Raw genomic sequence first — 17500 nt, 5'->3', positions numbered from 1 at the left:
GAAGGGACGACCGTGAAACGTGAGGGTCAGGAAGCTTCTCCAGGCACTTGTTAATGTCATCGCAGCATCCCAATGCAGTATTCTCAACACAAATATCTTGAGACTCAAGGAGGCTATTCCGGACAAAATTATTCACGTTATTCTCGTATGATTATTGTAATCCTCATGTGTGTATATTGAACTTCTTTCGCACAGTACGTAGCCAACCTTGCTATACATCCTAAATAGAATAGGCATCCTATGCAGAGACCGGTGCCTGCCAATAAATGTGTAATTTCCGCCCTCGAGGTCCTTCGATTGCGATGAGAACCGTCAAGTGTGTATTTGACAATGGTGACACTTTGATTTCTGTTAAGGAATCAAAACCCGCTTGCGACCTCTGGCACATGTACAAGTGTCAACCGTTGTGAACTTTGACACGTCACGGTTGAACCAGCGGACATTGTTTTTCTATTGGAGGAGCCACAATGGTGTGGACCACTCCCTAAGGCCTCTTGTCGCTCATCTCGCCACTTGTCCAAGCTCCCCCCCAAGCCTCAATTCAAGGAGCGACGGAGCGAGCTTCAACGAGGGGACCCTTCGCTAGGAATGCGACGTCACTGCCTGCCTGGAATGAGCTGATGGATGGGCTCTGATGTGTCATTGACTTTTGCCTCGGTGTGAACAAGAGTTGCCCCCCCACTGACCCCCATGGGCAGGACTGCCCGACACTCCGGCAGCTGCCGTGTCCAGCCCAGGTTTTGCCCCGGGGACGGTGAGGATCATTGATCCATGATCATCATCATCATCATCATCCTCGCCGTCCGGATTGTAATCGTTGATACGATCGGTAGATTCCCATCGTCGTCACCGTCATCGCGTTTCCATTCGTCACTGCTGATGTTACGTAACCGACGCATTTACACGTGTGTCCTCAACAGCGCTTCGTGAGCAATAATCGCCAATGCAATTGTAGGTTGACAACATGCTGTATCGGGTTGTGTATCGTTCTGCTTGCAAAAGAGTAATAATGTTTAGCATTTAGCATGAATACGTTGGCTATTATTAACATTGGAGAAAATGGCTTGAACATTTTTGAAAATCTCTGCTGTGATCGTTAAAGTTTGAAAAAAAAAGTAATTTGTACAAATGTTTTTGCATTTCAGGGTTTATTTGGATGGGTGCTACAGTGCAAACAAGTCTGTGCTGGTTGGGAGACGTGAAATAATGTCAAAGTTTTGGCCACGGGGGTTTGTTCAAATAGTTGTTTTTGTTAAATATTTTATTTACGTGAAATTTCTTGTGAGTATTTGGTTTGTCCCACAGTGCAAACACAAATGCAATTTGCACGAGGTCACGTGGCCTGCTTGTTACACTAGTGACCCACTAGTTTAGAGTTTTATTTTAGGGAAAAAAAAGTTTCGTTGTATTTTTATATATTTTTTACAAATAAACATTACGACTGTTTAGAATTATGACGGTTAACCGAAGTGGTTTTCGTCGCTCGTAACCGTTCGTATTTGCTACTTACAGCTGCAACATTATTTTGTCTTCGCGTGGGTTGACCGTCTGATTACGTGGTGCAGAATTTGTCTTGAAAGGGGGGAAAAGTCAATCGACAATTTTTAAACAAACCAACAATATCAATTGCACCTCAAAGCAATGGCATATGCACCATAAACTCTTCCTGAGATTCGGAATCTGCGTCTCCTAAATTCTAGAAATATCAAATGATACAGCAACCCATGGTTTGATAGCTTGGGTTACGGTGTACATTCTAATTTGTTCTTTGGGGGTGGCCAATTTGATCGTCCGTATTTACGTATTTGCAGCAATATATCTCAAGCAGCCATGGCTTGGTTAAGTAACACTGGTCAACAACAAAACAAACTTTGTTTTCTGGCCTGGACTTTTGCAGCTGTTCTAGACTAATTTGCCGATTCCAAATCTGATCTCAGATTTGCTCCATCACATCTCATTTTATGCTATCGGCATACCCCATTTTCATTGATTTTACCCGAAGTTAACTCTGTCACTTATGATTGCAAGTTGTTGCGAGTCAGTGACTGCTTTAGTGTTAAAATATGGTGCTGTATTTTTAGCAGAGTGTGTTGATAATATCATTTTATGTAGATATCCACATTTATTTAATATTTTTCTTCCGCAGTTTTTATTGAAAATGCAATATTTGATATCTCAAAAACCTCACGTGATAGACAAAAACTGATGCCAGATTTGGAATCAGCACCCCAAAATTACCTTAGAAACCTTTTCGACTTAAAGCTTTCGTGACTGCAGGGATTCATCTTCTTGGTTCTTTCGGTAAAGTCACGTAGAAGGGAAATAATAAAAAAAAACATAATAAAATACAATGCTCACGACGTTATATATATGCTTTTATGAATAAAGTGTATTAACATACCTTATCGTTTATTACATTTAAAAAAATAATACAATTCTCACGACGTTTCGGCCACAATGCTGCAGCGTCTGAATGAACACCACCAAGCTTGGCAGCGTATATATTGCTGCCAAGCCTGGTGGTGTTCATTCAGATGCTGTCTTTCCGACAGACCTGTTCTTCACCTGAGGACGGCTGCTTGCGTTGTGGCCGAAACGTCGTGAGAATTGTACTATTTAATTGTTATAATTTTTCTTATTTTTTTATTATGTAATAAATGATAAGGTATGTAAATACACTTCATTCATAAATTGCATAGAGACAGTCTCCATGTATATATTGTTTTACTTGCCCATCTGCCTACGACATAAACGTACGAATTGTCCCTCTGACAATCGCACGGCAGATGGGGCACTTGCCCAGAGAGACGGCGCAGTCCTGACACACGACGAGATGCCCGCACGGCACGAACACAACGGACACGTCCTTGTCCATGCACACCTTGCACGTGTGCTGTTCCTGTAGCCGCTTGAGCTCCTGTTCCAGCAGCAGCGCTACCACGGAGAGCACACAAGTACGCACACTTTCAGCTTTTCACAAACGATGGTTGATCATTAAGAGCCTACGTGCATATTAATGACGACGACTAATAGCAACTGTAAAGTAACTTGGAATAATACCGACGATCCAATGACAGGGCTACATTGTTGGTAAATCAATTCTCGAGATTAATTACATAACCATCATAAATGTATTTGTATAATCTTAATTTTGGAGCTTTCGTGACTGCAGGAATTATTCTTTGGTTCTTTCGGTAAAGTCACGTATAAGGATAAAATAATAAATTAAATAATAGCATACTACGACGTTTCGATTGCAACACAAGCAATCATCATCAGGTATAAAAGAAATAGCGACATAAAATCTAACCAGAAAACTATAGACAGACATATAAGCAGCCAGATATCACAAAGATACACAGAGAGAGAACAATTCTTGAGATTTGTGTTGCTATTTCTTTTATACCTGATGATGATTGCTTGTGTTGCAATCGAAACGTCGCATTATGCTATTATTCAATTTATTATTTTATCTTTAAACGTGACTTTACCGAAAGAACCAAAGAATGTATTTGTATAATTTCTGGAATGGAATATTTACATTCTTCATTTTTTAGTTCCTTTTTCTCAGCAGCAGCAGCAGCAGGCTTCTGTTGTTCTGTTGAAGATACATCCACACGGCACGTTCAACATAGGCAATCACAACCATGTTCGCATAAAGCTGAGCCGAGTACTGGTTTTCAGTATGGTATATTACACTGGTCAACACACTTTTTCTGGCATAAGGTATTCCAACGGCTGTAATGTAATTTTGGGGCGCTGCTGATTCCAAATCTGGCATCAGTTTGTGTCTATCACGTCAGGTTTTTGAGATATAAAATATTGCATTTTCAATGAAAACTGCAGAAGAAAAATATTAAATAGATGTGGATATCTACATAAAATGATATTATCAACACACTATCCTAAAAATACAGCACCATATTTTAACACTAAAGCAGTCACTGACTCGCAACAACTTGCAATCATAAGTGACAGAGTTAATTTCGGGTATAATCAATGAAAATGGGGTATGCCGATAACATAAAAATGAGATGTGATGGAGCAAATTTGAGATCAGATTTGGAATCAGCACCCTGGAATTAGTCTAGAACAGCTGCAAAAGTCCAGGCCAGAATTTTTTGTTGTTGTTGTTGACCAGTGTTATCTATAATACAATTATGCCTTGACATACCTATCTGATCAATCAAAAACACGACACCCGTTCGCCTGCTATGATGTGTACCACACAATGACTATCCGTATTTTCCTCAATTTAATCAGCAACAAAATTACAGGCAAATGGAAATTGCAAGTTCAGTTTCTGTTGCTGAGTATGTACCCTGAATGTAATTTGCGGATTTCTTCGGGGATTCTTCTTCTGCATTAAGCAGGTCTTTGACGAGCTCAACGACAGAGCTGTACGTCTCCCCCTTAGTGAGGTAGCGAGTGCGCACCAGAGATTCCACCACCGGTGCAAGGAAGCCCATCTCAAGCACACCCTTGACCACATCGCTCTTCATCAAGGTCTCATCAGCGCAGCCGATGCCTGCACGCAAAGACGACGCTTGCAAAAACATGCAATTAGCGGATTTAAAAAAAACGACCAAACATTAAACGTGCACTTTGGATAAAGAGTTCAAATGTGTTGTAAGGATAGCCTTGTGAGATGCACAGATGTACACATTTTGGCACAAATGAATATAAAAACATGACAATCCTGTTGTGTACAAAAATATATCACCTTACCATTCACATCTTGTGCTGCTGCATTCTGTGATCTCTGTCTGAATACCTCATCCTAAAAAAGCAGGATCTTGTCAATTAAAAGCATTTGGATCACTGGTGTTACACAAATAAAAATATATATAAATGGTACAAGCCATGCTTTCTAAAAGTAAAAATCACAACTTTGCCCGTTATTCTCGGCTCTATTTACAATGAAGCATATTGGTAACCAACCAAATATTGTATATTCTTACACTGAGTGATTTACAGCATTTCTGTTGCATGTGTAGTGACATAAGAAGGGAGGGGCTGCTGGGGGCTCTGGGATCCCAGGCGAGTCCAGACGCTTAAGCCTCTGGGCGCCAGGCGCTGGGTTCCCAGGGGGTCCAGACGCTTAAGCCTCTGGGCGCCAGGCGTTGAGTTCCCAGGCGCTTAATCCCCTGGGCGCCGCCAACGGGGGGGGGGCTGTGTGTGCTCTGTGGGATGTCTGGTGGCGCACACGGCCCCACCCCTCGTTGGACTAGGCATAAAAGGAGAGCTCCCTGGACGATCGGGGCCCAGTTGTAACTCAAGACCCAAGACCCACGACCAGCCATCGGAAGACCCTGGGATGCTGTGAGAGCCAGTGGTGGGACTCTGGAACTCCCGACACTACGACCTTCCAGAGCGTAGCCAGAGTAGAGTATCTAGGCTGTGTAGCTAGGCTGTGTACCTAGGCTGTAACAGAGTATCAGGACTGTTGGAGAGTTGAAAGGTTGGAGTGTTGTATTGTAATAAAGAAGTTACCTCTACAAGTGTCTCCGGAACCCGTTACACATGCTTAGTTTAATATTCTTGGTTCTTTCGGTAAAGTCACGTACAAGGGAAATAATAAAATAATAAAAATAAAACAATAACATTCTCACGGCGTTTCGGCCACAATGCAAGCAGCCGTCCTCAGGTGAAGAACAGCTGTCGGAAAGACAGCGTCCTAATGAACACCGCTAAGCTTGGCAGGGTATTTAAGCTGGGTGGGAGGAGGAGAGCGCCTTGACAAAGGAGTTTACATATCAACAGGGGAATTTAGCATGATAACAAATGCAGACATGGGGTGAGTCACTCCTTGTGGAATGTGTAGGCGGTAGGGGGTCTCAAAGTCATATTGTGCTCGTAGTGTATTATGTAGGATTAGCAGTAATAAAGGGAGGGAAGTTTTACTAAAGGTACTGCTTAGTTTAACTTTAGTCTATTTTGTTTAACAGCTGAGAACTCATTGGCCTAGGTCACCAAAATGACAAAAGCAATCGCGTAAATGACATACATCGAAGCCAATAGAAATCAGAACCGAATGAATAAATTGAAATCAGCGCAAAACAATGACACACCAAAAGCTTCAAAATAACAAACAGAATTCAGAGCAAACCCAATCACCTAAAACATTTTTTTAAATACCGTATAAACATAAATCTACATCAACTACAAGAAACGAAAGTTGGCTCAGACAAATGTATTTTTACTACATTTAAGGCCAACGGGAACTGTGTTTTTAATGTAAGTACATTATATAATACTCAACAAAACAAGTGTACATTACCATAAGTTCTGACAACCGTGGATGCTGCATCATTATTTCATTAACGAAAGCTTCACCCTTCTGTTGTAAAAGAAATGCACATCTGTAGAGAACATAGCAGAGATGTCAGCAAAGCAGTCGTCATTTGCGATTCAACATCAAAGTGTGTTCACTTCAAGCCCCTTGTCAGCTCTGACAGCCATCGTGTTGCTCGAGTATGTGAAGTGTCTATCTGGTAATTGTTTTTTTACCCTTCTATCTGGCAACAAAACTGACACCTTTTCTACAAGGAGTCATGTTTGCATAGACCACAATACCTGCAGTCATAATGCAAAAAAAAACACAACTCTGATAATGTACGCACTGTCCTTGAAGTTGATTGGTCCACACCCGAGACAGCTTTCCTTAGAGCCTAGTCTCACATGGGTTGGACCAGATGACACCAAAAGGCGCACAACTCAAAGACAGAGTATGAGAGCTCGGGGTAAGCATTTACACCTTTGGAACCTCATTTGCCAGTAGCAAAATATAATTGTTTTTTTTAAAAGATGTCAGTTTTGTTGTCAGATAGAAGGGTAAAAAAAACAATTATCATATTTTTTACTGGCAAATGAGGTTCCAATGGTGTCCATCTGGTACTGACGTCACCGCACAGCAGGTGACATCAGCAGGTGCTGAGTGCGTTACCTGGGAAACCACTTGCCATGTTCATACCAAGGGTTGTCTCCTCGTTCCCAGCTGCGTAAGCCACCGTCACAGTGGAAGCACTTCACACTGTCTCCATCACCTAACGAACACGCACACGTTATTGCTGTACCAGAGGTCGCAACCGGGTACCCGATACCCGTACCCTACCCGATACCCGGCTACCCGTACCCGGCCGGGTACGGGTACCCGTTTGCGACCCTGGTGCGGCCGGGTACGGGTATGGGTAAGGAATCAAAACCCGTTTGCGACCTCTGCCGTGGGACCGCCAGCGGCGCCGTCCACAGGCGAGCCAGAGAGGACAGAACGACCGCCGCCCGCTTCTTCTCCTCCCCGTTCCATCTTCTTCCCGGGAGGGGCGGCACCCGTTGGGCCATTTGACAGTCATCCCCAGGAAGCAGAGGTCGCAAACTGCTTTTGATTCCTTACCCGTACCCGGCCGCACCAGGGTCGCAAATGGGTACCCTTACCCTACCCGATACCTGGCTACCCGTACCCGGGCCGGGTATCGGGGAGGATACGAGGATGGGTACCCGATTGCGACCTCTGGGATGAAGCCATGTTGCAGGCGCGGGTGGGTTGATTCTAGGAACTTGAATTGTGAGAAGAGACAAGACGTTGGGAAATGAGTAACAAACGGTGACTCACCAGTGACTCGCGGCCTACCCGTACCCATACCAGGCCGCACCAGGGTCGCAAACGGCTACCCGTACCCGGCCGGGTACGGGTAGCCGGGTATCGGGTAGGGTACGGGTATCGGGTAGGGTACAGGTATCGGGTACCCGGTTGCGACCTCTGCCAGGAAGCCCATTCTTGCCCCGCCTGGGGGCTCGGCGACGAGGACCCGTTCCAAAACTGTTCGGTTCAAATAACCCACCCCTTCCCGTCGTCCTGTTTACTCCAACACCGTCTGGCGGGTAGTTGCAGACGCGAGCCGGGCCGTGGCTGTCGCTTGAACCGAGGTCCTTCCCGTGTTCACAGGCTGCGGCATGCTGACGGTCGTTTTGTATATTCTTGGTGGCCGGGTTATTGGCGTGCGTACGCGATTATTTTTTTATCGTTCCGGTTATTAATTGTTATTGTTAATTAGCTCGCGAGTGGGACGATGGTTGCTGCTGCTGTTGTTGTGTTCATTGTCCTGCTACGCGAGGTGTGGAGGTCAGCCGGGACGGCTGTTTTTTTTCACAGGGGGGGGGAGGGTGATGTAATAACATGGAATGGGTCGCTATGGCGGGTAGCGCTGTTTGCTGGCAGGGAAGGGGGTCTTGACCTTTGGTTTAAAAAAAAAGGTTAGGACCATACATTTACACCTCACAGAGAATGTTCTTGCCATACCGGTGTAATAGAAGCCAGCGACTGCGAGTGAATGGGCAGCTACATTGGCAGTGGATGGCCAGGCCTGGTAGGTTGCAAGCCGGGCCACCATCAAATGCATTTTTGGATTTCTGGCCCGTGTCCTCGCCATAGGAGATGCAGAACGCGCACGGCTTTGAGTGTCCGGCAAAAATGAGGCCTGCTAGAAAAGCACCCGAAAAAGAACAGAATTACTCATCAAATGTAACGTTCTTCTTGACGTTCAGTACTTTTTGTCAAGAAATGTCATCTAGATTCTTGGGTTTTTTCGGTAAAGTCACGTAGGTAAAATTTTTTCATTAAAATAAAAATCACGACGTTTCGGAGGCAACACAAGCCTCCGTCTTCAGATGGAACCGTCACAGCACGATAGCTGTTTTTATTTTATTTTTTTCACTTGATACAGCAAGCGTGCTGTGACGGTTCCACCTGAAGACGGAGGCTTGTGTTGCCTCCGAAACGTCGTGATTTTTATTTTATTTTTTACCTACGTGACTTTACCGAAAAAACCCAAGAATATGAATCCTTGCAGTCACGAAAGCTTCAAATCTAGAAATGTCATCTAGATTCAACAAAGTACAGGGTGATCCCCTTATAAAAACCCCACTACATAGTATGGAGAAATGCGTTTATCACTCTCCTCTGTAAGGTACGGAGGCATGGCTATCACAATATTCACTGACCTGTTGGGAAAAGAGTTATAAAAAATCAGTAGGGTGCCTATAAACACAAAGCAAGACATGCCCCAAATGTCGTGGTCATTTTGAAGGATAAATGTAAAAGCCATCCTGGGTAATGCAAAGTAAGGTATTGACCGTGCCCGGTGCCAATGAAGGTATTGAGATCTGGTTACACATGATTCAAGTGGCCATGGCAGAAATAAAGGCCACATACATAATTACAAAATGCACCCTCAACGTATTGCTTTTAAGTACAGGAAAGATAGTGCATCTTATAACGCAGAGAATATGGTTATAGGCAAACACATTCAATAATTGAGAAGCATCCACATAAATATGCTAAATTCCTCTTGATATGCAAATTATTTTGTCAAGGCGCTCTTCCCCCTCCAACCCAGCTTAAATATACGCTGCCAAGCCTGGTGGTGTTTCATTCAGACGCTGTCTTCCCGACAGACCTGCTCTTCACCTGAGGACGGATGCTTGCGTTGTGGCCGAAACGTCGTGAGAATTATTTCATTATGTTAAATTTTTTATTATTTTATTATTTTCCTTCCACGTGGTGACTTTACCGAAAGAACCAAAAAGAAGAAGACATCCACAAGACCATTTAGCAACACCCACCTGGGCCTGAGCGAGTGGGATGTTACCGGTGTCGCTGCAGCCCATCACGAAAGCACAGGTGGAGAAATGTCGCTCGTGCTCCTTGACAGGGACATCTCCCTCCTCCCAGTGAGACATGACGCCGCAGCAATAGAAGCACCTCACCCGGTCGCTGGGACCCAAGTAGTACAGTCCGGCCCGTGCCAAGTCCGCCGGCCGGACAGGAGATGACTCTGGCCACGTGGAGAATGACAGCAGCCTGTTTGCTTCGACGCGCATCTCTGAATTCGATGGTGCCCCTGCCTCCACGTGTGGCAAGGAAGTTGGAGAGTTTTGCAGAGGTGGTTCGTTCAGAGAGTGATGATGGGTGATTTCGAATGCGTTGTTGGTAGCCGCCACCACATGTCTTGGTACAGATGCTCCAGCGGAGGTCTGAGCATCTGTAGCTTGTGCCAGCGACCGAGCAAATGTACAATTTGGAAAACTGTGCAAATGCTTTGCAATGGCCGAGTCACCTGACTTCCAATTACCGATCACTCCTTTGCACGAGAAGCATTCCACCTTGTCTTCCTTTCCAGTGTAGAAAAATCCAGCTTTGACCAGGTCCTGTATCAGTGGCTCTAAGTTTGATGGGCAATTGACAAACCGGCCAAGGCGATACATGCGTTTTGAAAGGTCGTCGATGGAAAATGCCATGCCTCCTTTCTTCACTTTGAGAACTCCTAAACATGGAAAACAAGTAATTAAAACAGATATGATAATTGGTTTTTTACCCTTCTATCTGGCAACAAAACTGACACCTTTTTTACAAGGAGTCATGTTTGCATAGACCACAATACATGCAGTCATAATGCAAACAAAAGAACATAACTCTGATAATGTATGCACTGTCCTTGAAATTGATTGGTCCACACCCGAGACAGCTTTCCTTAGAGCCTAGTCTCACATGGGTTGGACCAGATGACACCAAATGGCGCACAACTCAAAGACAACGCACCATCAGAGTATGAGAGCTCGGGGTAAGTATTTACACCATTGGAACCTCATTTGACACAGACAACAACAACAACAACAACCGCCATTCGCCACTAAGTGGCGGTGACGTCACCACGATGCTTGTGCCAGGCCAAGTGCACCTTGAGGCCACGTGAAGTGTCGAAAGCCCGCTGGCAGGAGGTCACGGGGCAGACCCAGGTGCCACTGGTCGACTGACCGAGATGACCGAGATGACTGGCTGATGCACCACCTGTGCCCCCTACTGTACCAACTTGCTGTGCTTTAGCCACCCGGCGCTCCGCTCGTTGTTGTGAGCGTCGCTCCTCCGCCCTCCGTTGTTGTTGGAGGGCGACTGCCTCCAACTGCCCAGTAGCGTCCTTCACGAGCCTCCTCCACTGAGGCCGATCTTGACACAGACACACACACAGTCACACACACAGACCCACACAGTCACACACCACACACACACAGTCACACACAGACACACAGTCACACACACAGTCACACAGTCACACACACAGACCCACACAGTCACACACACAGTCACACAGTCACACACACAGACACACCACACACACAGTGACACACACACAGTCACACACACAGACACACACAGTCACACACACAGACACACACACAGACACACACAGTCACACACACAGACACACACAGTCACACACACAGACACACACAGTCACACACACCACACACACACAGTCACACACACCACACACAGTCACACACACAGTCACACACACAGACACACATAGTCACACACACAGACACACACACAGTCACACACACAGACCCACACAGTCACACACCACACACACACAGTCACACACCACACAGTCACACACAGACACACACAGTCACACACACAGACACACAGTCACACACACAGTCACACACAGACACACACAGTCACACACAGTCACACACACAGTCACACACACAGACACACACAGTCACACACACAGTCACACACACACCACACCAACACCGTGCAGGTCTAGGCCCGCCCCAGGCTCTATCCACGTGTGCGACCCACTAGGCCCAAACTCACGCTGAGCGAAGCGTCGATGTCCGTGTGTGTGCACACGTGGGACTGTTGTTGTTGTGGTTGTTGTTTCTGCTGCTGCTGCTGTTGTTGTTGTTACACCTCCCAGCGAGGTCTATCGTCTCTCTCTTCTCGTCTCACGATTTCCTTCACGAGTCGCTGGGAATTTCCCGAAGTCTCTGCCGCCCGTTGTTGTTTCAGTGGCAGTAGACATCTTCCGGAAGACGCGGTGGATTCTGGTCTTCTGAGTGGATGAGTGAGTGGGTGAGTGGGTGGGTGAGTGAGTGGGTGGGGGAGTGAGTGAGTGAGTGGGGGAGTGAGTGAGTGGGTGGGTGAGTGGGTGAGTGAGTGGGTGGGTGAGTGAGCGGGTGAGTGAGCGGGTGGGTGGGTGAGTGAGTGAGTGGGGGAGTGAGTGAGTGGGTGGGTGAGTGGGTGAGTGAGTGGGTGGGGGAGTGAGTGAGTGAGTGGGGAGTGAGTGAGTGGGTGGGTGAGTGGGTGAGTGAGTGAGTGGGGGAGTGAGTGGGTGAGTGGGTGGGTGAGTGGGTGGGGGAGTGGGTGAGTGAGTGGGTGGGTGAGTGAGCGGGTGAGTGAGCGGGTGGGTGAGTGGGTGGGTGGGTGGGTGAGCGGGTGAGTGAGCGGGTGGGTGGGTGGGTGAGTGGGTGAGTGAGTGGGTGGGGGAGTGAGTGAGTGAGTGGGTGGGGGAGTGAGTGAGTGGGTGAGCGGGTGAGTGAGCGTGTGGGTGAGTAAGTGGGTGGGTGAGTGAGATGGGGGAGATGGGGGAGAGATAGGTGAGAGATGGGGGGGAGAGATGGGAGGGGGGAGATGGGGGAGAGAGATGGGGGGGGGGGAGATGGGGGGGAGGGATGAGGGGGAGATGGGGGAGAGAGGTGAGAGATGGAGGGGAGATGGGGGGGGGAGAGAGATGGGGGGAGAGGGAGGTGAGAGATGTGGGGGAGAGATGTGGGGTGGGGTGTTTATTAAAGTGACTTTTTAATTAACATACAGCTGTGTGTATCTGTGTGTGTGCGTGTATTTGTGTGTGTGTATCTGTGTGTGCGTGTATCTGTGTGTGTGTATCTGTGTGTGTGTATCTGTGTGTGTGTATCTGTGTGCGGGCCCGGGTAAAACTACGTGGCCGGGAGTCGGAGCCTTTCCCTGTACACCTTGGGGTGCGACAGGGATGTCCTCTGGCTCCCACATTATTTAACATCTATTTTGACCGCGTAGTTCGTGAAGCCTTCAATAGCTGTACCGGGGGAATTTCCATTTGGTACAGATATAATGGGAGGCTGATCGATGCCCGGGTGCGATCAAGGGATGGCTCCCTATTGGTCAACCACGTTATGTATGCCGATGATTTGGTAATAGCTGCTCATTCAGAAGAGGAGTTGGAGACGCTGCTGCTGAGACTGGAGCGTGCCACTAAGAGGTGGGGCCTTACCATCAGCCCCACCAAAACTAAGCACCTGCCTGGGTATTTTGTACCATCGGACACTCCACCCCCACAACTCCCAATTGGTGATGGGGCAGTTGTGGAGAGAGTGGAGAGTTTCCCATACTTGGGCAGTGTGCTTATGACCGGCTCCAGTTTATCAGCAGAGGTCTCACTCCGAATCAGTCGAGCGGCAATATCTTTTCATCGGTTGCGTAACGCTGTGTGGAAGCTACCTGGTCTGTCGCTCCGCACGAAGCTTCAGGTCTTTTCGGCCCCGGTCATTCCCTCCCTTCTCTACGCTTGCGAAACGTGGACCCCCCTAGTGGAGCATCTTCGCCGGTTGGAAACATTTAGGCTGGCCTGCCTACGATCCATCCTGGGTTTAACCAGGCTGGATTGTGTGAGGAGCTCACAAGTCCTTGAAAGATCTGGGCAAAGTCCCATCAGTGAGCTCCTCCGGCAGGCAAGGCTGCGTTGGCTGGGTCATGTAGCCCGCATGCCCAGCCACCGCATGCCTAAACAGCTTTTGTTCGGCCGGATTGAGGGGGCTAAACGGGCGCGGCACGGGCTGGAGAAGAGATGGAGTGATGTGGTACAGGAGGACGTGGAGCTGAGTGGACTTGCCGATGACTGGTACCAGCGGTGTCAAGATCGGCCTCAGTGGAGGAGGCTCGTGAAGGACGCTACTGGGCAGTTGGAGGCAGTCGCCCTCCAACAACAACGGAGGGCGGAGGAGCGACGCTCACAACAACGAGCGGAGTGCCGGGTGGCTAAAGCACAGCAAGTTAATACAGTAGGGGGCACAGGTGGTGCATCAGCCAGTCATCTCGGTCAGTCGACCCGTGGCACCTGGGTCTGCCCCGTGACCTCCTGCCAGCGGGCGTTCGACACTTCACATGACCTCAAGGTGCACTTGGCCTGGCACAAGCGTCGTGGTGACGTCACCGCCACTTAGTGGCGAATGGCGGTTGTTGTTGTATCTGTGTGTGTGTGTGTGTGCGTGTATCTGTGCGTGTATCTGTGTGTGTGCGTGTGTATGTATCTGTGCGTGTATCTGTGTGTTCTGATGATGATGGCGATGGTTGTGACATCCAGAGAAGAGCCATGGAGAGGGGAGTGAGGGGAGGAGCAGGAGGAGGAGCAGCGAGGAGAGGACGCGGCAGGGAGGAGGCCCGAGAGATGCTGACCGCAGACGGGCTCCAGTGGCGGAGAGAGGTTCCTGTGCAGAGGTCGGTGAGCTGGACGGTGCCCAGCGGGAGTGACATGGAGATGGCGGTGCCCGACGCGGAGAGACCCGGCAGGCCGCTGAATGCCACGGCGGGACGAGTGGCGGTGGGGAGAGAGAGGCTCGCGGCGGGCAGGAGGCCTGCGTGGGCCAGAGAGGCGGGCACGACGAGGCGGGCCGATCGGAGGGTCGGCGACTGGCGGACAAGGAACGATGCGATCGCGAGGGACAACGAGAGGTCGCTCGACAGGGAGGTGCGGAGGGCGATGGAGGCGATGAGGCGAGCGGCGGGGAGGGCGAGAGAGGGCGGCCGGCGGGACGTGGAGGGGGGGCGGCCAGAGGTGGCGGAGCAGAGACGATGGTTGCGGCGGATCGCTGAGGCCGTGGGCGCCGTGGGGCTGCCGGGAAGGGTCGTGCCGATAAGGGACCGGCGGGGAGAGAGAGGGGCACTCGGACTTGTGGGGAGGATATTGCCAGCCGGGGAGGGGGAGGGTGGAGAGGGGGAGGAGGGGGGTGGGAGAGGGGGGGAGGGAGGGGAGGGGGAGGGAGGGGGTGGAGAGGGGGAGAGTGGGAGAGGGGGTGGACAGGGAGAGGGAGGCAGAGGGGGTGGAGAGGGAGGGAGGGAGAGGGGTCTGTTGAGATTTTGGGGAGAATCGTTCCGTTTAGGAACCGTGAGGGAGAGGGGGTGGAGAGGGGGAGGGAGGGAGGGAGAGTGGGAGAGGGGGAGGGAGGGAGAGGGGGTGGATAGGGGGAGGGAGGGAGAGGGGGTGGACAGGGAGAGGGGGTGGAGAGGGGGAGGGAGAGGGGTCTGTTGAGATTTTGGGGGAGAATCGTTCCGTTTAGGAACCGTGAGGGATAGGGAGGGCAGGAGAGGGATGGAGGTAGAGAATGAGATGGACATCGGGTGATGAAAGGAAAGGGTGAGCGGGGGAGGCGGGGGGTAGAAATGAAGGAGAGAGGGAGAGAGGGTGGGATGTGTGAGAGGAACGGAGCGAGGTGGCTGTGGTGCACTGCAGGTTCACTTCCCTCACTTTAGTTGTGATGATGATGATGATGGGCTGAGTCACGACCCCAATCAGGGATTGAACCTGGCCCCCTTTCCCACTGAGCCACGTTGCCGGGGGGTTCATCGCTAACTGCTCGTTCACCGTTGGTTCTTCACGGGCGATCATATTTTAATATTTTGACTTGAAGAGGATTGGTCATTCGTTTGCCGTACACGACGATTGTGCGTGTATGCGCCATGTGCTGACGCGTCGCGAGAATCGTCATTTGAGAATTAATTTACAAACTGTAACTCGATGTCGGGATGTTCAAATGTAGTTACTTCATGTTCATTGTAAAAAAATATTGTTTTATCATTTCCACCGCCCTCTGCGGGACATCGATTGCTCAACCCAAAAGCGAGATAGACACAGACAAGGAGACAGAGAGAGACACGGAGAAACACAGAGAGAGTTGGAGACGGAGAGACATGGGGAAAGAGATGGGGAGAACTACAGAGAGACAGACAGAGAGACACAGAGAGACAGACACAGAGAGAGAGACAGACACAGAGAGACACAGAGAGGAGAGGACACCAGAGGACAGAGGAGAGACATGCCCAGAGAGACAGAGAGAGAGAGAGACACAGAGAGACACAGAGACCCGAGAGACAGAGAGATACATGGCCACACAGAAAAGATAGAGAGAGACATGGGGAGAGAGACATAGAGATACATGGCCACACAGAAAGATAGATAGAGAGAGGCATGGGGAAAGAGACAGGGAGATATCCCACATAGAGACACAGAGTTAAAGAGCGACGATGTTAATGATGTTGATGATGGAGTTGACGCAAGGTAAATCAACACCCGTTCATAATAAAAATCATCCACCCACCACGACCGCTGTTGCTTGTTGCCAGCTCCTAGTGGTGCGATCCGACCTTCTGCAGTCCGATCCAGAAAATTGCCATTGGCCTGCGAGTGTGCCGATGCGAGTGGTTGGCGTTGACCACCCGGTCAGCCGATCCCTTGTGTAACGCGTGTCTGACGAGGCACACGCTGGGATGGGAGGCACCACACTTTATTTACTTGACAGTAACAGCTACGCAAGGCTATTCTACACCCCAACGAGAGGGAGGGACGATTCTTCACGCCCGGAGCCTCAACACTCTCGGCTCCCACCGGCGTGACCGTGCACAAGATGTCGCAACCGGGTACCCGATACCGTACCCTACCCGATACCCGCTACCCGTACCAGGCCGGGTAAGGGTAGCCGGGGTACCCGTTTGTGACTCTGGTGCGGCCGGTACGGGTAGGCCGTGAGTCACTGGTGAGTCACCGTTTGTCACTCATTTCGCGTAGGGTACGGGTACGGGTAGCCGGTGAGTCACTGGTGGAGTCACCGTTTGTCACTCATTTCGCGTAGGGTACGGGTAGGCCGTGAGTCACTGGTGAGTCACCGTTTGTCACTCATTTCGGGTAGGGTACGGGTAGGCAGTGAGTCACTGGTGAGTCCCGTTTGTCACTCATTTCGCGTAGGTACGGGTATGCCGTGAGTCACTGTGAGTCACCGTTTGTCACTCATTTCGGGTAGGTACGGGTAGGCCGTGAGTCACTGGTGAGTCACCGTTTGTCATTTCCGGTAGGGTACGGGTAGGCCGTGAGCACTGGTGAGTCACCGTTTGTCACTCATTTCGCGTAGGGTACGGGTAGGCCGTGAGTCACTGGTGAGTCACCGTTTGTCACTCATTTCGGGTAGGGTACGGGTAGGCCGTGAGTCACTGGTGAGTCACCGTTTGTCACTCATTTCGCGTAGGGTACGGGTAGGCCGTGAGTCACTGGTGAGTCACCGTTTGTCACTCATTTCGGGTAGGGTACGGGTAGGCCGTGAGTCAATGGTGAGTCACCGTTTTGTCACTCATTTCCGGTAGGGTACGGTACGGCTGGGGAACGGCTACCCGTACCCGTCACCGGCCGGGGTACGGGTACGGGTACCCATTGCGACCTGGTGCGGCCGGTACGGGTAAGGAATAACCCGTTTGCGACCTCTGCCGTGCACCATGCGAGCCCCACACTCACCGTCCACACTGTCCCAAGGCCCCGCATCCTTGTTCCCTTCCCGAGCATGGCCCCCCCCGCCTCTTGCCACGTCACTTCCCCTGACTCTCCCGATGGCACCGAGCCAACGTGACAGGCCC

General features: G+C 49.7%; 2 protein-coding genes across 3 annotated transcripts in view; one reads left to right on the top strand and one right to left on the bottom strand.

Annotated features, from left to right (window-relative positions):
- LOC133362337 (gastrula zinc finger protein XlCGF62.1-like) overlaps positions 1-1534 on the top strand; it is a 5438-nt gene extending 3904 nt beyond the window's left edge. For both annotated transcript variants that reach the window (XM_061581267.1, XM_061581268.1), the window contains one exon: positions 1-1534. This exon is cut by the window's left edge and continues 751 nt beyond it. In XM_061581267.1, the coding sequence (XP_061437251.1) occupies positions 1-54 (54 nt within the window). In that variant the 3' untranslated portion in view covers positions 55-1534.
- Positions 1535-2740: 1206 nt separating this feature from the next.
- Positions 2741-11743, bottom strand: LOC133362336 (baculoviral IAP repeat-containing protein 7-like). The gene is made up of 9 exons (XM_061581266.1): positions 11663-11743; positions 9622-10322; positions 8300-8477; positions 6947-7046; positions 6281-6362; positions 4729-4780; positions 4322-4528; positions 3542-3598; positions 2741-2934 (listed from the first exon to the last, which is right to left on the bottom strand). Exons 2-9 carry the CDS (start codon positions 10294-10296, stop codon positions 2741-2743), a joined length of 1545 nt encoding a protein of 514 aa, XP_061437250.1. The 5' UTR covers positions 10297-10322; positions 11663-11743.
- Between the last annotated feature and the right edge of the window lie 5757 nt (positions 11744-17500).

The sequence above is a fragment of the Lethenteron reissneri genome, unplaced genomic scaffold, assembly GCF_015708825.2.
Source record: "Lethenteron reissneri isolate LAM-NWPU_2019-01 unplaced genomic scaffold, ASM1570882v1 scaffold_1440, whole genome shotgun sequence".
NCBI lineage: Eukaryota > Metazoa > Chordata > Hyperoartia > Petromyzontiformes > Petromyzontidae > Lethenteron > Lethenteron reissneri.
Note: the sequence above shows the minus strand (reverse complement) of the source record. Positions and strands in the feature narration are given on the sequence as shown.

Bases quoted from the DNA above. Each gene is read 5' to 3' on its own strand.
- LOC133362336 (XM_061581266.1), bottom strand. From the start codon at position 10,296: ATGGCATTTTCCATCGACGACCTTTCAAAACGCATGTATCGCCTTGGC. The intron at 8,478-9,621 runs GTGGGTGTTGCT...CTTTTCTAGCAG, and splicing joins TCCCACTCGCTCAGGCCCAG to GCCTCATTTTTGCCGGACAC. The intron at 2,935-3,541 runs GTAAATATTCCA...TCTCCGTGGTAG, and splicing joins GGAACTAAAAAATGAAGAAT to CGCTGCTGCTGGAACAGGAG.